This window comes from Scylla paramamosain, chromosome 35 (assembly GCF_035594125.1).
Source record: "Scylla paramamosain isolate STU-SP2022 chromosome 35, ASM3559412v1, whole genome shotgun sequence".
NCBI lineage: Eukaryota > Metazoa > Arthropoda > Malacostraca > Decapoda > Portunidae > Scylla > Scylla paramamosain.
In genome coordinates this window covers 1,079,146-1,096,134 of record NC_087185.1, presented here as the reverse complement: position 1 = coordinate 1,096,134, position 16,989 = coordinate 1,079,146, and the positions used below count along the sequence as shown (strand labels likewise).

The 16,989-nt window shown below is 39.4% G+C and overlaps 1 protein-coding gene and 1 long non-coding RNA gene across 17 annotated transcripts; one reads left to right on the top strand and one right to left on the bottom strand.

Annotated features, from left to right (window-relative positions):
• Positions 1-287: 287 nt before the first annotated feature.
• On the bottom strand, positions 288-16,200 carry LOC135090501 (uncharacterized). Of its 9 annotated transcripts, none has more exons than XR_010261967.1 (6): positions 15,951-16,200; positions 2,507-2,691; positions 2,267-2,428; positions 1,916-2,120; positions 1,394-1,569; positions 288-732 (listed from the first exon to the last, which is right to left on the bottom strand). It is a non-coding gene; the product is annotated as an uncharacterized LOC135090501 (long non-coding RNA). The 9 variants fall into 9 exon arrangements; XR_010261966.1 differs by having other exon boundaries at positions 2,272-2,428; XR_010261970.1 differs by lacking the exon at positions 15,951-16,200 and adding an exon at positions 3,919-4,251 and having other exon boundaries at positions 2,507-2,695.
• Positions 6,236-11,582, top strand: LOC135090495 (uncharacterized). 8 transcript variants are annotated; one of them, XM_063987302.1, is made up of 6 exons: positions 6,236-6,299; positions 6,579-6,666; positions 7,320-7,443; positions 8,022-8,229; positions 8,728-8,889; positions 9,001-11,582. In XM_063987302.1, exons 3-5 carry the CDS (start codon positions 7,324-7,326, stop codon positions 8,742-8,744), a joined length of 345 nt encoding a protein of 114 aa, XP_063843372.1. In that variant the 5' UTR covers positions 6,236-6,299; positions 6,579-6,666; positions 7,320-7,323; the 3' UTR covers positions 8,745-8,889; positions 9,001-11,582. The 8 variants fall into 8 exon arrangements, with proteins under 8 accessions (XP_063843372.1, XP_063843376.1, XP_063843371.1 ...); XM_063987306.1 differs by lacking the exon at positions 6,236-6,299 and having other exon boundaries at positions 6,514-6,666; positions 9,001-9,129; positions 11,162-11,582; XM_063987301.1 differs by lacking the exon at positions 6,236-6,299 and having other exon boundaries at positions 6,518-6,719; positions 9,001-9,129; positions 11,162-11,582.
• Positions 16,201-16,989: the final 789 nt, after the last annotated feature.

Sequence of the window (16,989 nt, the reverse complement as noted above, 5' to 3'; positions counted from 1 at the left end):
TCACTGTTCACTATGCAGCGCCAGAAGTGTTGCTGCAAGCTGTGCAGAAGGGAGCAAATGGTACCGCTTGAACATTCATGCACTGGTTGAGTATCTTGTGTGTAATTTTATGATGAAAGGTTTTTAATGCAGGGACAGTTGTTTATAGGCATTTTTACATTATTTTTAGTGTACAACCATCCAAAAGGCATTTAGCTCAGTGTTACTGCAACAACCACACAGTACTGAATGTAGGGTTTCCTGTTTCATTAGAGATTTCTCTGCAGTGGTGTTTTCAATACAAGGAGTGTTTTCTATAGTTATTTTCTTTATTTTGAGGGCTTGCTATAATATCCTGCACAACTCTAAAAATACATCAAATTAACCTCCCACCAAAGCACAATACAGACACTTCCATTGGCTGTAACATTACTGCTAATACTGCAACATTCTTCCTGAGGGGAACCACACACATTAACAATAACACATGTTACAAAAAACTACACCAAACATATTAAGCTCAACATTTTTGTATAATAATTTTTAGAAACATGAATGACCAAAAATGGTTCTAGGATAAAAGAGGAAAAAAAATGACAGAACACTACAGCATAACAGTACAAATGGCAGGTGTGTCTCTTTTCTCTTATTCCTTATTTGCAAGGATTAAAGCTGTTACCTTAGAGATCACAAGAAGTGGGACGGTACAGTTCGCTAAGCTGCCGGTACACGTAGGATGGTGCAGTACCTCGACTGAAATAAAAGAGATTTAAATGGTCAGCAGCCATTATTTAAAGCTAAGTGAGTAGATGTGCAAGATAAACAGGGTACAGTAAAATCCCTCTTATCCGGCATCAACGGGACCGCCGACGTGCCGGATACTTGAATAGAAGTGAAATTACGTCCACAACGACCACCCTACACTCACGCATCTTACCACAACAATGATCAGCTGATCTGATCAGCTGCTTAAGTGTAAGCACAACACACTTCCTTTTTTCTACAACTTTAGGCGTGATGAAGTATGGAGTATGGAGTATGCCTCGCGTGGGAATTTTAATTGATTTTCTGAGTACACATTGATTTTTTATTGATTTTAAGGCTCGGGGAAAAATGTGCCGGATACTTGAAGCTGCCGGATGAGAGAAATTTTACTGTATAATAAATTGAGTAAGTTGTTTATCTCACTCATAAGTAAAACATAAAGGCCTTTCATTTGATGCATTTAGGATCAGAAGTTTTACTGGGAGATGAAGTACAGTGCTAAATAACAGTTTGTGCATAAAGCTGACAAATACTGATGTCTCCTGAGGTCAGCCCAGGCCCAACAAGGAAAGCAAATGAAAAAATTAAATGAACCCCCAACATCACACCTTGAAAGGACCACACAGTCATATGAACAACACAAACTCACTTGTTAGTTATCAAACTGGTGACATTTTCTGGAGGAACGTAATCTAGCTGAGTCAGCGCAGTATTTACAGACGGCCAAAACTTTGTTCCCTCTGGGATAATAGAAGTGGTGGTTTGGTGGCTTATTTCTTCACAGCCCATCAAGCTAAATTTGTATGTGGGAGTGCACACATACAGCTGAAAATGAAGATTTGTGACAATAAGCAAAATGCACAATTCATGCCATGATTTTCAATATTATATAGGTACTGATCTGATAGTATCTAGCTCCACATGAGACAACAACAGGTTGAGGTTTGAGAAAGGACCATCCAACACTCAACACGAGGAATGTATATCCACCTACATGAAATAAACATGTGGAAAAGGAATGTATCAAAAACTGGAATCAAGAATTTCTGTGAGAATAAAATGGTATGTACTTTTGTGATACCTTCCCTGTTCAATTTGCAACAGTAAATATGTTTCAAATACTGCCCCACTGAAAGAGGTATCAGGATAATGACTAACAAATAAAACTTACTGGAACAGAATAAAACTTTGGTGGTGAGGCAAGAGAGGCTGCACCAACAAAGGTCTCAATGCCTCCGTTGGTCACCACCGTCTCGGTGCCAACGATGACCTTTGATGACCTTGTTGACACGTGACATGATGGGGAACACTGCAGAGTCTTGAATTAATGTTGTCTCAATTCCAGCAGTACATAAAGCTTTTGCCACTGGGTGACCCTGCACAAGTAAAAGATGTATTGAGAACATAAGAACGTAATAAAATAAAGGAAGCTGCAAGAAGCCATCACCCCTACATGTGGCAGTCCCTGTGTTATGTATTGTGCACATCAGACACGATGACGTGAAAGAGACGCATAAAACACCTTACATCATATTTAGGGGCACGTTCGGCAACAATAACGTGGAATTTCCTTTGTGTGGCTGCCTTGGTCAGGAAGGCCAAGACCAGTGGACACATTGCACACGTCACAATGACCTCATCATTGTGAATCTTGCTTACACCTTGGGCAGCTATCAATTCTTGGCTGAAATAAAAGGAATCAATATAATACTGGTAACAAACAACGTCAATGTCCCAAATGTCAGTGTAATCTTTACTCTACCTTTGTTCAACCTCAGCTTTCTGTTCACCAATGGCCTCAAGTACTCTGTCCTGCAGCTCTGGAATAACCTCCGTGCATTTTGGGAGATCTCCACATGCAGGGTGAGTCTACTAGCATGGACTGTGAGAGGCTTGGGTACTCCACACCTTGCTTCTCTCCACGTGGTGTGTTGTGTTCGTCAATTACTATCTGCGTGAAGAAGAAAAATAACTTAAATAAATAAATGAGATACACACACACACACACACACACACACACACACACACGAGGGCAGACAGGCAAAATACGTAGAGAGAGAGAGAGAGAGAGAGAGAGAGAGAGAGAGAGAGAGAGAGAGAGAGAGAGAGAGAGAGAGAGAGAGAGAGAGAGAGAGAGAGAGAGAGAGAGAGAGGCTGTACTTAAGCAATTATATCTTTCCATACCACACACACACACACACACACACACGCACACGAACGTTTCCCTAAGGGCTCTCCTTGACACACAGAGAAAGGCTGGTAATTCTCTGTTGATCATTAGCTACAGTATGGAAGCCTCTGTTATACTTGGATATCTCTGTGGAGTATTGTTGTTTTTTAACGTCAAATGGTAAATACTTAATAATGATAAGCTGAGATATAACACAGTATTAAGCCAAGCCTTCAATTCACACAAGCTTTTCAATGATTTCACATTACGCCACACAAGGGACGAGACATTGCAGTGCAAGACCCGCCAGGACCAGTTTGAATTTGGCGCTTCAATCAGTAACATCTAGATACTTTGACAATTACAGTTATAATGGCCTGAGATTTATTTTTACACGCTTATAATTCTTTATATTTAATTTTCTATTAGTTTAGTATAATATAAAAGAAGTTGGTGCTTGTTATTGAAAGCTAAAAGTGTCTTGTGGATAGGTTGGCTTGCGTACTGTGCGGAGCAGGCTGGGACGGACGACACAACCAGACGTCAGACACAAGGCACTAGGTTAAAAGGGTGCCATAAACTGGTGCTTTATTTAACGTATTTTCGCAGAACAAGACAGTGACAGGGGCCGTGGTGGGTGCCTGCGTGTGCTGGTGCAAGCTTGGTGCCTGCCGGGAGGTGCCTGCAGTGCCACAAGGGATAATATTGGTAAGAAACCGGCCCACCACTTGTCCAGCCAGCTAATTTGCACAGTGTGATGTAACAGGCGGTAACTGTGATAGTGTTGTTACGTGTCACCCACAACAACAACAACACAGGGCTGTCAGGTCAGTGGTTAACCTTACTGTTTATTGTTGAGCCTCGTATTTCATGTTTTTGCACCTGGTTAGGAATATATTGACGTGACCCAGCATTCCACGGTGCCACAAGCGCTCCAAGCCTCCACCACAAAACTCTTACTAATTAACCATGACAGGAATTATAAAAACGTCAAAAAAATACACTTATCTAATGTTATCAGCTGAGGTGGAGGCAGCCTTCCCCATTTGTCCGCCAATATCTGCTTCATTTCTCACTTATTGTAAGCCTAACACGTCACTAAGTGGAGCCACATAACTAGGCTTTCATATCCGCTAGCTAGATATATCTGCCATTGCCTCATTTAGTTACGATGGAAGAATAACAGGCAAAATAGCGGCCGTTCTCTCCACTGACAAGGGCCGCCATGATGCCTGGCTACCTCTGCCAACCTGCTTCAACCTGTGGGTTCCAATATTTTTTAATTTTTTTCTTAACTTCTTTATTCTGCTGGTATAGCATGTTTTTTATGGTTTATAAAAATAATTATTTGCTTTAGAAGTATTTTCGTGGCTTGTGTTGAGTTGTGTTCAATTTTGTGTTGCTTGCCGAAAATGCGGGGTGTTTTTTTAGCAGTATTTTGACAAACTTGATTTTTTATTTCACGTTCTAACTACGTCTTTTGTATTTCTAAAAATTGCTTATGATTTTTAAATTGTTTTTTGGTTCCTGTTGAGAGAAATAAGTGGACTTTAAAAATGGTTTATGGTCCTGTTAAAAGTTGTTATTACAACACTTTTTGTGTTATTGTCTCTCTATTTGAGCTTGTAACTAACTTTTCATTGCTTGAAAAAATTGTTTGTATGTTTTAAAGTGTTTTATCTTGTTGTTGAGTCAAAATAGGTGGACTTTTCAGTGGTTTTTAATCGTATTTAGGTTCAACACTTGGTTTTTACACAATTTCGGTTTTATTTGTTTACTTCTTGTTCCAGGTCACTTTTGATTGTGTAAGATGATAGTTCAGATTTTTTAAAAATTTTTACGTTCCTAAAAATTCAAATGTTGTGGACTTTTCAATGATTTAAATGGTGCCGAATATTTCAACACTTTTTCCATATTTCATTTGGATATTTTTTAAATACTACTCAGGCTAAAGCTGTTTTAATATTGTGAATATTATTTTAAGTATTTGTCAAGTCAGAATATATAAGGCATTCCAGCCTAGCTCCATTTTTTCGAGGGGTCAATTTCGAAATGAAATCCGTTACGGTACGTAAAATTGCCGTGACGTCACGGCCGCCATCATGGACCAGGGACCTTGATCGGCTCCTCTGTCTCCTCGGTAATAATTATCGTACTTTGCAGTGTTTTCCTGGTGTTTCCACGTGTTTCTAAACTCAGACGTGTAGATAAGAGTAGAATGAGTAAGAAAATAAGAGAAATAGAGGAGGAAGAGGAAAGGAGAAGGAATAGAGGAGGTGGTAAAACAGAAAAATGATAAGAAAACAATATTTAGCTTAATTTTCCCTGCTGCCCTGTCTGTCTTGGTAGTATTTGTCTTCCCTGACAGTGCTTCCAGTGTATTTGGTGTGTTTAAGAGGTGTTGGAGTGTGTCTGGAGGTGTTTAGGGAGTGTTGCAGTGTGTCTGGAGATGTTGAAAGGGTGTTGAAGTGTGTGTTTTAGGGATTTGGTGATGTTTGAGTCAATATTTAGCGTTCCTGGTGTGTTTTGGGGTGTCTTAGGCTTGTTTAGGAGTGCTTTAAGTGTGTTTGGGACTGTTTTCAATGTTTTTTGATGTTTCAAGTGTATTTTAGGATGTTATGGACGAGTTTGGGTGTGTTTTGTGTGGATACCGGGGAATTTTGGGTGCGTTTGTGGGTATTTTAGGTCAGTCTGGGTGTTTTGGGGTGTTTTAAGTGTGTTTTGGGCCGTTTTCAGTGTTTTGGGATGTTTTAAGTGTGTTTTAGAATGTTATGGATGAGTTTGAGTGTGTTTTGGGTAGGTACGGTGTGTTTTCGATGCGTTTAAAGTCAATTTGGTGAGTTTTGGAGTATTTTAAGTGTGTTTGGGGATATTTTGGTGCACTTTCGATGTGTTTAGGGTGTTTTTTGTGCGTTTAGGAGTGTTTAAGGTGTTTTAAGGTGTTTTAGTGTGGTTGGAGTTGCTTTTGAGGTGTTTTGGTTATGTTAAAGGCATGTTGCAGATAAGTACTGGGTCTTTGAGGGTAGAAGTGGTGTGCTGGAGGTAAAATAAAAGGTTCTGGAGTGTTTTAGGGGGGACTGTGATAGTAGAAGCGTGTCAGGGGTGTTATAGCGTGTGTTGTGATGTATGAAGCTTCTAGATGCACGTGTGTGGGATGTCTGGGTCTGTACGAGGTGTTGTGGTGTTGGAGTCCTAGCAGGGGAGGGTACTGGAGGTTGTAGTGATGGGTAGAGGGTAAAAACAGAGGTACACTTTAGGTTAGGTAAGGTTAAGCGTTCATTGGTGTTGATTCAGTAATACAATCTTTTTTTTTCAGATACAAATGTAGAGGGACGAAATAGAGAAGCAGGAAGACCACCACCACCAGCAGCAGTGTGGAAGAAAGGTTAGACAAGCGAAGAAAGTTGGAAAATTAATAATTAAACGCTTGCTGTCTTTTATTATCTTGAGTATAAAATGGTTATATGACAATCTCTCTCTCTCTCTCTCTCTCTCTCTCTCTCTCTCTCTCTCTCTCTCTCTCTCTCTCTCTCTCTCTCTCTCTCTCTCTCTCTCTCTCTCTCTCTCTCTCTCTCTCTCTCTCTCTCTCAGTATTAGTAACCCTGTTGACAGAAGTGACATCCGCGTCTTCTTAGATGTAAACAAAGCGGTACTTTCCTTCCAGCTGGTGATAAAACTCTCTCTCGCTCTCCCTCACTCTCCCTCACTCTCCCACGCCACGGAAGCAGTGGAATAAAGCACAGGAGGAGGAAGTGAGAGGATAATGAAGTTTGGAAGTTTGTGATACGTAAGAAGGTTACATGTTGTGAGAGGAATATAGTGCTGTCTGTGTGTGTGTGTGTGTGTGTGTGTAAAGAAGAAAATGCTATATTATATCTACGTGTTTAAAAGTTTCTGTGAGGGAATGTGTGTGTGTGTGTGTGTGTGTGTGTGTGTGAAGGAAGAAAGGGGTGGTGTTTACGGGTCTGTGATGAAAAAACGTGTGCTTTGTTTTGTAACCTTCAGAAAAAAATATTAAGAAAGTTTTTACAGTGGGAAAATTTTGGTGGTGAGAGAGAAAATGACTAAAATATTACCTCAAATTTAACCTAACGTGGTTGAGCTTCTCACTCCTCAGCTGCCACTAAGCAAACCAAGCCTAACCCAAAGAAGCCTACCCTAACTTCTGTCTGGTGCTTCCTCCTCCCCAAGACTGGCTATCTCGTTTCTTAATCCCAAGCTGGCCTAACCAAACTTTATCTAACGTAACCTAAGCAATTCTAACCTAGCCAAACCTTACCTAAGCAAGCCTAACCTAGCCAAGCCTTACCTAACCTAACCTAACCTAACCTAGCCTAGCCTAACCTAACCTAATCTACATCCTCTTCCCACGGCCCCACTTAACCAAACCTAACGTAACTTTCAGAGCAATGGCAACCCTCCGATCCGGCAAGCAAGTTGGCGGCAGCGATGGCGGTGGCGGCGGCAGTGGTGGTGAGGTGGACAGCAGGGACAGAGGGGCACTACAGGCTGCGGACATCAAGGAGAAGGTGAGCAGTGTGTTGTGTTGGTGTGTGTTGCTAAGTTGAGATGCAATATTTGTCACTCAACACTCATGGAACACTGCCTCCATGCACAAGTGTGTCGGGAAAATGATTTAAAGTCGTAAAAATGTTCTTGTTTTACTTTATTTATTTATTTATTTATTTTGTTTTATTTTTTGTATATATAGGAGGGACACTGGTCAAAGGCAACAAAATACTATAAGAAAAAAATACTGAGAGAAAATAAAAGATAAAAAAGACCTCACTTAACCTAACCTAACCTAACCTAACATATGCTAACTTAACCTAACCTAACCTAACTTAACTTAACCTAACTTAACCTAACCTAACTTCTTTTAACCTAACCTAACTTAACCTAACCTAACTTAACCTAACCTAACCTAACTTAACCTAACCTAACATATGCTAACTTAACCTAACCTAACCCAACCCAACCTAACCTAACTTAACCTAACCTAACCTAACATATGCTAACTTACCCTTACCTAACATATGCTAACCTAACCTAACTTAACCTAACCTAACCTAACCTCACATAACCTAACTGAACCTAACACCCGCAGAGGAACGCACGGACAAGCAAGGTGGTATTCGGCAGTCTGATCCTGGACCTGCTCGGCTTCACGGTGGTGCTGGCTCTGTTTCCTGCTCTCCTCGACTATTATTCCAAGCACGACTCCAGCGGCTTGTATTCCTCTCTGCTCTCCTGTGTCACGTATTACCAGCACATCATCGGCGTCCCTGCGAGGTTCCACTCTGTCTTGTTTGGTGGTATGTGGGTTTGTTGTGTTTTGTATTGGTTTATATATTTTCAGTTTGTTTTTATTATTATTTTTTTTTTCAATTTTTTTTTATCCTATTATCTATTTATTTATTTTTGTTTGTTTGTTTGTTTGTTTGTAGGATGTACCATGTATTTTTTAAGGTTTGTATTGAGGCTGCTCACTCATACAGTACAAATTTAGCTGCAACATGGGTGATCTGAACTAAGCTGGTCATCCTCTCTCTATACCTGTTCTTTTATTCACTTTCCTTCATCCTTTGCTTACCAGTCTGTAAATGAGAAACAGGAATGGAGGTAGAAATACCATCCTTTCATATTTTCCTTTGAAAGATTACCTTGAAGTCATGTTGTGTCTTTAGTAGTAGTGGTTGTGACCTAATGACCAAGTGGTTTATACTGATGCAACTTTTAGATACATTTAGAAAGAAAAAAAAATTGATGTGGTTTGGTTGTAATAAGTGGTAATTCCTTTTTTTTCCTGACAGAAATTGAATTGGGATGACCTTGCTCAAAAGAAAGTACCTGCTCCCTTTGTACCAAGAATCAGTACTGAGTTAGATGTTAGTAATTTTTCTGAAGAGTTCACTGCAATGATACCACAGGATTCTCCAGCAATCGTTCCTCCAGATGTTGAGAAAATGTTCAATGTAAGTACCCAAATAAGACTTAATTGTATATGTATATGTATGAATGTATGTATGTATTTATATGAGTGTGTGTACTCTTCCAAAGATAGTATTGTTACATTATTATTTCAGGGCTACTCCTACGTTGCTCCATCAATTCTCTTCACTGACAGTGTCATCAGCGACAGCAGCAGCCTTTTCAAGATGTCACCAGACAGAAGACCTTCCACAACCAACCTATTATTGGCTTGTAGCTTTAAGGTTAGTACCCACTTTCTATTCTGCTGTTGCTGATTTACTTGCTAATTTTAATTCTTCACTATTAACTCTTTGACTGCTGCTGCTGCTGTTTGCTACATCTTTCCTTAACCACTAATCACTTTGAGACATTTTTACTTGTTCTACAGCCATCTCTAATCTTTAAACTGGGTACAAATTGCAAAATCCATTCTTTTTAATCCCCTTCTTTCACGTAGATGATTATTATAAAGATTTCATGCTTTACTTCTGGTGCTGTAAATTGGTTTGTATCAGTGAAAGCATTAAAACATACTTGAATTTTTGGTGAATTGTCTCAGCGTGATTTTGACAGTAAAGGTAAATAAATTGTCATAGTAGTAGCAGTAGTAATAATATAAGTATGCATGGCTGATGTCTTCCCCTGTGAGGGATAGATTCAGATTCAGATTCAGATTCTTTATTCCACGAAAGTGGTTATTAAGTACATTATATTTCACATAGCTTTACATAAATATGGAGGTCATAAAACTAAACTGTAGATTGAAATATCTTAGTATACTACTAAATGATTAAATTGCAGAATGTTGTCATCAAAAAATATTAAGAGTATAAAATAATCATGGTAACTAAAATAGTATTTCTACACTAAAGTGCAATGTCTACCTCTAAGTAAAATAAAATACATGAATGTCCTTAAAATTATGTTTAAATGATAATAAGACCATAAAATGCTGGATAAAATATGGGTGTAAAGCTTCATCACTGTGCGTTTTCTAACATATGTCTAAAATATTTATATAATATTTGCAGATTGGAAATGTTTCCTGAGGTTAGTCTTAAAACTGTTTAGATTTTGAGACAGGGTGATGGTGGATGGGAGTTGGTTCCACAACTTAGGACCCAACACAGTGAGGTCCCTGGCACCGCTGTCTGTTCTGGTCCGGGGAACATGCAAGTTGTTTCTTTGTCTAGTTTTACTGTTTGTCACATCATTTACAGTATTAAAAGATAAAAAGGATAGAAAGCCATCAGGATAACATCTTCGCAAATGTCAAACATATGTTTCTCCTTAACCCTGAGCCATTTAAGTTCTTTAAGGAAAGGTGATGCACGGTCATATTTCCTGCCACCTCCCACTGCTACTTTAGCTGCAAAGTTTTGAAGTTTTTGGGCCTTACACAGAAGAGTTTCGTTTGTTGATCCCCACACTTGAATGCAGTAATATATTGTGCTTAATGCAAGTGATTGAGTAACAAGAATTCGTGTGGGTTTATCAAAACATTTACTAATTCGATTTATATACATTAATATGCCTGTCACCTTCTTCTGTAACTCATTTAAATGAACATCAAACAACATATATTTATCAAAATACACTCCTAAATTCTTAACATGATAACTTGAAAGTATGTTCTCTCCATCAAAATGTATGGTAGTGTCAGGAGGAATCTTAGCTAGGAGTTGGCGATTGCCTAGGAAAATACATTGCGTTTTACTTGGATTTAAAAGTAGGCCATTACTCAGAAAATAGCATTTACATTGTCTTAGAGTTGTTTCAGCATCATTAATGAGTTGATGGATGTTGTTAACTGTGCCTTCGTGTAATATTTGAGTATCATCCGCGTATTGCACTATGAAACCATTAACGTGCTCTGACAGATCATTTACATAAATGCCGAACAATAGCGGGCCAAGAATTGAGCCTTGTGGGACTCCATAGTTCACTTTCTGGTCTTTAGATATTGCCCCATTCAAGCGGACAGACATGGTTCTGTTGGTCAAATAATTATCTAGACCTTTCCTTGTTGCTTGTTCAACTGCATGATGTCTTTAACACACACTTCTCTACCCCATCCAAGTACTACCATCCAAGTAGCTTTCCTCACCTATCACTACTTTCAACTTCACTCACTCTTTCTTTTGGAGATGTCATTGATATTAAATCGTTTTGACACAAAATGATTTAAGTAACAATTAGTTTAAGATCATATTATTTTCTTTTCCTTGCATTTAATCATTGTATGCCTGTATCTAATTCATGTTGGTTTCACAGGCACACACCTACATTGTGATGGAGCTCCTTGGAGGTGGAGAGCTGGCTGCTTCAGAGGATCAGGAAACACGAGAGGTTCACAGAGGCTCGCCTCGGGCTTCGGTCGTCGTGAGGAACCTGGTGTCAGCAGTTCACTACGTGCACAGGAAAGGCATCAGTGTTCACGGAGACCTAAAGCCAGACAGGGGTGAAGAGTTAGGAGAGGGAGAAGAAATATGTTGGGAATTAATGGAATGGGAGGGAATAAAAATAGAAAAGTGGTTGGTGTTGAGGATAGACAGAAAAGAAAAGAAAGGAAAGGTGAAAAAAAGGAAGTTTTTTTGCATTGATTTTCCATCTGCTTATTTTAAAGAATTTATTGCATGGAATATTATTGATCTCCATCATTTGTATGGCCTTTATAATAAAAAGTATGAATTTATTCCATTCAGATATTATCCTTCTCCGAGGCCATTCTAATCTAATTATCTTTTCACGGAATCTCTTGTTCAAGGATTCTTCTGAAGATTCAGTTATTAAGATTGTGGATTTTGGGTTTGCACATTTGATGCCTGACAAGGAAAAGGATGGCAGCACGAAGACACCGTGCTTCACTGTTCACTATGCAGCGCCTCTGTTACATCCTGTTATTCACAGGTACAGGTTATAAAGTGGGTGTTGTTGTGCCCTGCAACCAGAGATGTGGCCATTTCCTGTATGTGTTCCACCATGGCATTCACCAGCAGTACCACACCATAGAGTGTTGTTTCTTCCTTACACAGACCACCTAAACAACATTCACAAGCTTAAACATTAGCAGTGAGTGCTTCTTTCTGTTTAAGTCCTGTTTGTTACTCCTCAAAACCTTCAAACAGTGCCAAAAGCCTCATATCTTCATGGTACCGCTTGAACATTCATGCACTGGTTGAGTATCTTGTGTGTAATTTTGTGATGAAAGGTTTTTAATGCAGGGACAGTTGTTTATAGGGATTTTTACATTATTTTTAGTGTACAACCATCCAAAAGGCATTTAGCTCAGTGTTAGTGCAAGAACCACACAGTACTGAATGTAGGGTTTCCTGTTTCATTAGAGATTTCTCTGCAGTGGTGTTTTCAATACAAGGAGTGTTTTCTATAGTTATTTTCTTTATTTTGAGGGCTTGCTATATCCTGCACAACTCTAAAAATACATCAAATTAACCTCCCACCAAAGCACAATACAGACACTTCCATTGGCTGTAACATTACTGCTAATACTGCAACATTCTTCCTGAGGGGAACCACACACATTAACAATAACACATGTTACAAAAAACTACACCAAACATATTAAGCTCAACATTTTTGTATAATAATTTTTATAAACATGAATGACCAAAAATGGTTCTAGGATAAAAGAGGAAAAAAATGACAGAACACTACAGCATAACAGTACAAATGGCAGGTGTGTCTCTTTTCTCTTATTCCTTATTTGCAAGGATTAAAGCTGTTACCTTAGAGATCACAAGAAGTGGGACGGTACAGTTCGCTAAGCTGCCGGTACACGTAGGATGGTGCAGTACCTCGACTGAAATAAAAGAGATTTAAATGGTCAGCAGCCATTATTTAAAGCTAAGTGAGTAGATGTGCAAGATAAACAGGGTACAGTAAAATCCCTCTTGTCCGGCATCAACGGGACCGCCGACGTGCCGGACACTTGAATAGAAGTGAAATTATGTCCACGATGACCACCCTACACTCACGCATCTTACCACAACAATGATGATCAGCTGATCTGATCAGCTGCTTAAGTGTAAGCACAACACACTTCCTTTTTTCTACAACTTTAGGCGTGATGAAGGCGTCGGGCGATAAACAGTGCACACGCGGGACTGAGTCACTGAGTAAACACAGTGCAGTGGGCTGCGGGTGGCGCGAAGCAGTGCGCTGTGGTGGCAAGGGGACGGAGTATGCCTCGCGTGGGAATTTTAATTGATTTTGTGAGCACACGTTGATTTTTTATTGATTTAAAGGCTCAGGGAAAAATGTGCCGGATACTGGAATGCCGGATGAGAGGGATTTTACTGTATAATAAATTGAGTAAGTTGTTTATCTCACTCATAAGTAAAACATAAAGGCCTTTCATTTGATGCATTTAGGATCAGAAGTTTTACTGGGAGATGAAGTACAGTGCTAAATAACAGTTTGTGCATAAAGCTGACAAATACTGATGTCTCCTGAGGTCAGCCCAGGCCCAACAAGGAAAGCAAATAAAAAAATGAAATGAACCCCCAACATCACACCTTGAAAGGACCACACAGTCATATGAACAACACAAACTCACTTGTTAGTTATCAAACTGGTGACATTTTCTGGAGGAACGTAATCTAGCTGAGTCAGCGCAGTATTTACAGACGGCCAAAACTTTGTTCCCTCTGGGATAATAGAAGTGGTGGTTTGGTGGCTTATTTCTTCACAGCCCATCAAGCTAAATTTGTATGTGGGAGTGCACACATACAGCTGAAAATGAAGATTTGTGACAATAAGCAAAATGCACAATTCATGCCATGATTTTCAATATTATATAGGTACTGATCTGATAGTATCTAGCTCCACATGAGACAACAACAGGTTGAGGTTTGAGAAAGGACCATCCAACACTCAACACGAGGAATGTATATCCACCTACATGAAATAAACATGTGGAAAAGGAATGTATCAAAAACTGGAATCAAGAATTTCTGTGAGAATAAAATGGTATGTACTTTTGTGATACCTTCCCTGTTCAATTTGCAACAGTAAATATGTTTCAAATACTGCCCCACTGAAAGAGGTATCAGGATAATGACTAACAAATAAAACTTACTGGAACAGAATAAAACTTTGGTGGTGAGGCAAGAGAGGCTGCACCAACAAAGGTCTCAATGCCTCCGTTGGTCACCACCGTCTCGGTGCCAACGATGACCTTTGATGACCTTGTTGACACGTGACATGATGGGGAACACTGCAGAGTCTTGAATTAATGTTGTCTCAATTCCAGCAGTACATAAAGCTTTTGCCACTGGGTGACCCTGCACAAGTAAAAGATGTATTGAGAACATAAGAACGTAATAAAATAAAGGAAGCTGCAAGAAGCCATCACCCCTACATGTGGCAGTCCCTGTGTTATGTATTGTGCACATCAGACACGATGACGTGAAAGAGACGCATAAAACACCTTACATCATATTTAGGGGCACGTTCGGCAACAATAACGTGGAATTTCCTTTGTGTGGCTGCCTTGGTCAGGAAGGCCAAGACCAGTGGACACATTGCACACGTCACAATGACCTCATCATTGTGAATCTTGCTTACACCTTGGGCAGCTATCAATTCTTGGCTGAAATAAAAGGAATCAATATAATACTGGTAACAAACAACGTCAATGTCCCAAATGTCAGTGTAATCTTTACTCTACCTTTGTTCAACCTCAGCTTTCTGTTCACCAATGGCCTCAAGTACTCTGTCCTGCAGCTCTGGAATAACCTCCGTGCATTTTGGGAGATCTCCACATGCAGGGTGAGTCTACTAGCATGGACTGTGAGAGGCTTGGGTACTCCACACCTTGCTTCTCTCCACGTGGTGTGTTGTGTTCATCAATTACTATCTGCGTGAAGAAGAAAAATAACTTAAATAAATAAATGACACACACACACACACACACACACACACACACACACACACACACACACGAGGACAGACAGGCAAAATACGTAGAGAGAGAGAGAGAGAGAGAGAGAGAGAGAGAGAGAGAGAGAGAGAGAGAGAGAGAGAGGCTGTACTTAAGCAATTATATCTTTCCATACCACACACACACACACACGCACACGAACGTTTCCCTAAGGGCTCTCCTTGACACACAGAGAAAGGCTGGTAATTCTCTGTTGATCATTAGCTACAGTATGGAAGCCTCTGTTATACTTCGATATCTCTGTGAAGTATTGTTGTTTTTTAACGTCAAATGGTAAATATTTAATAACGATAAGGTAAGATATAACAGTATTAAGCCAAGCCTTTAATTCACACAAGCTTTTCAATGATTGCACATTACGCCACACAAGGGACGAGACATTGCAGTGTAAGCCACGACCAGTTTGAATTTGGCGCTTCAATCAGTAAACGTCTACATACTTTGACAATTACAGTGATAATGGCCTGAGATTTATTTTTACACGCTTATAATTCTTTATATTTAATTTTCTATTAGTTTAGTATAATATAAAAGAAGTTGGTGGTTGTTATTGAAAGGTAAAAGTGTGTTGTGGATAGGTTTGTGTCCGTACTGTGCAGAGCAGGCCAAGGGAGGACAACACAGCACCAGACGTGACACAGAAAGGCACTGTGTTCAAAGGGTGCCATAAACTGTGGCTTTATTTAATGTATTTTGCCAGAACAAGACAGTGACAGGGCCGTGGGTGCCTGCGTGTGCTGGTGCAAGCTTGGTGCCTTCCGGGAGGTGCCTACAGGGAGGTGCCTACAGGGCCACCAAGGCTAATATTGGTAAGAAACCCGCCCACCCCTTGTCCAGCCAGCTAATTTGCACAGTCTGATGTAACAGGCGGTGACTGTGATAGTGTTGTTACCTGTCACCCACAACAACAACAACAACAACAACAACAACACAGGGCTGTCAGGTTTATTGTTAAGCCTGGTATTTCATGTTTTTGCACCTCGTTAGCAATATATTGATGTGACGCAGCATTCCACGGTGCCACAAGCGCTCCAAGCCTCCACCACAAAACTCTTACTAATTAACCATGACAGGAATTAGAAAAACGTAAAAAAAATCCACTTGCCTTATGTTATCAGCTGAGGTGGAGGCAGCCTTCCCCATTTATCCGCCAATATCTGCTTTATTTGTCACTTATTGTAAGCCTAACACGTCACTAAGTGGAGCCACATGACAAGGCTTTCATATCCGCTAGCTAGATATATCCGCCATTGCCTCATTTAGTTACGATGGAAGAATAACAGGCAAAATAGCGGCCGTCCTCTCCACTGGCAAGGGCCGCCATGATGCCTGGCTACCTGTTTGAATCTGTGGGTTCCAATATTTTTTGGGTATTTTTCTTAACTTCTTTATTTTGGTAGTATAGCATGTTTTTATGGTTTAAAAAAATAATTATTTGCTTTAGAAGTGTTTTCGCTGCTTGTGTTGACTTGTGTCCAATTTTGTGTTGATTGACGAAAATGTGGGGTGTTTTTTTGACGCTATTTTGACAAACTTGGTTTTTTATTTCACGCTCTAATTACGTCTTTTGTATTTCTAAAAATTGCTTATGATTTTTAAATTGTTTTTTGGTTCCTGTTGAGAGGAATAAGTGGGTTTTAAAAATGGTTTATGGTCCTGTTAAAAGTTGTGATTATAACACTTTTTGTGTTATTGTGTCTCTATTTGAGCTTGTAACTAACTTTTTAATGCCTGAAAAAATAGTTTGTATGTTTTAAAGTGTTTTATCTTGTTGTTGAGTCAAAATAGGTGGACTTTCCAGTGGTTTTTAATCGTAATTAGGTTCCAACACTTGTTTTTTACACAATTTCGGTTTTATTTGTTTATTCTTGTTCCAGGTAACTTTTGATGGTGTAAGATGATAGTTCAGATTTTTTAAAAATTTTTACGTTCCTAAAAATTCAAATGATGTGGAGTTTTCAATGATTTAAATGGTGCCGAATATTTCAACACTTTTTCCATATTTCATTTGGATATTTTTTAAATACTACTCAAGCTGGAGCTGTTATAATATTGTGGATATTTTTTAAAGTATTTGTCAAGTCAGAATATATAAGGCATTCCAGCCTAGCTCCATTTTTTCGAGGGGTCAATTTCGAAA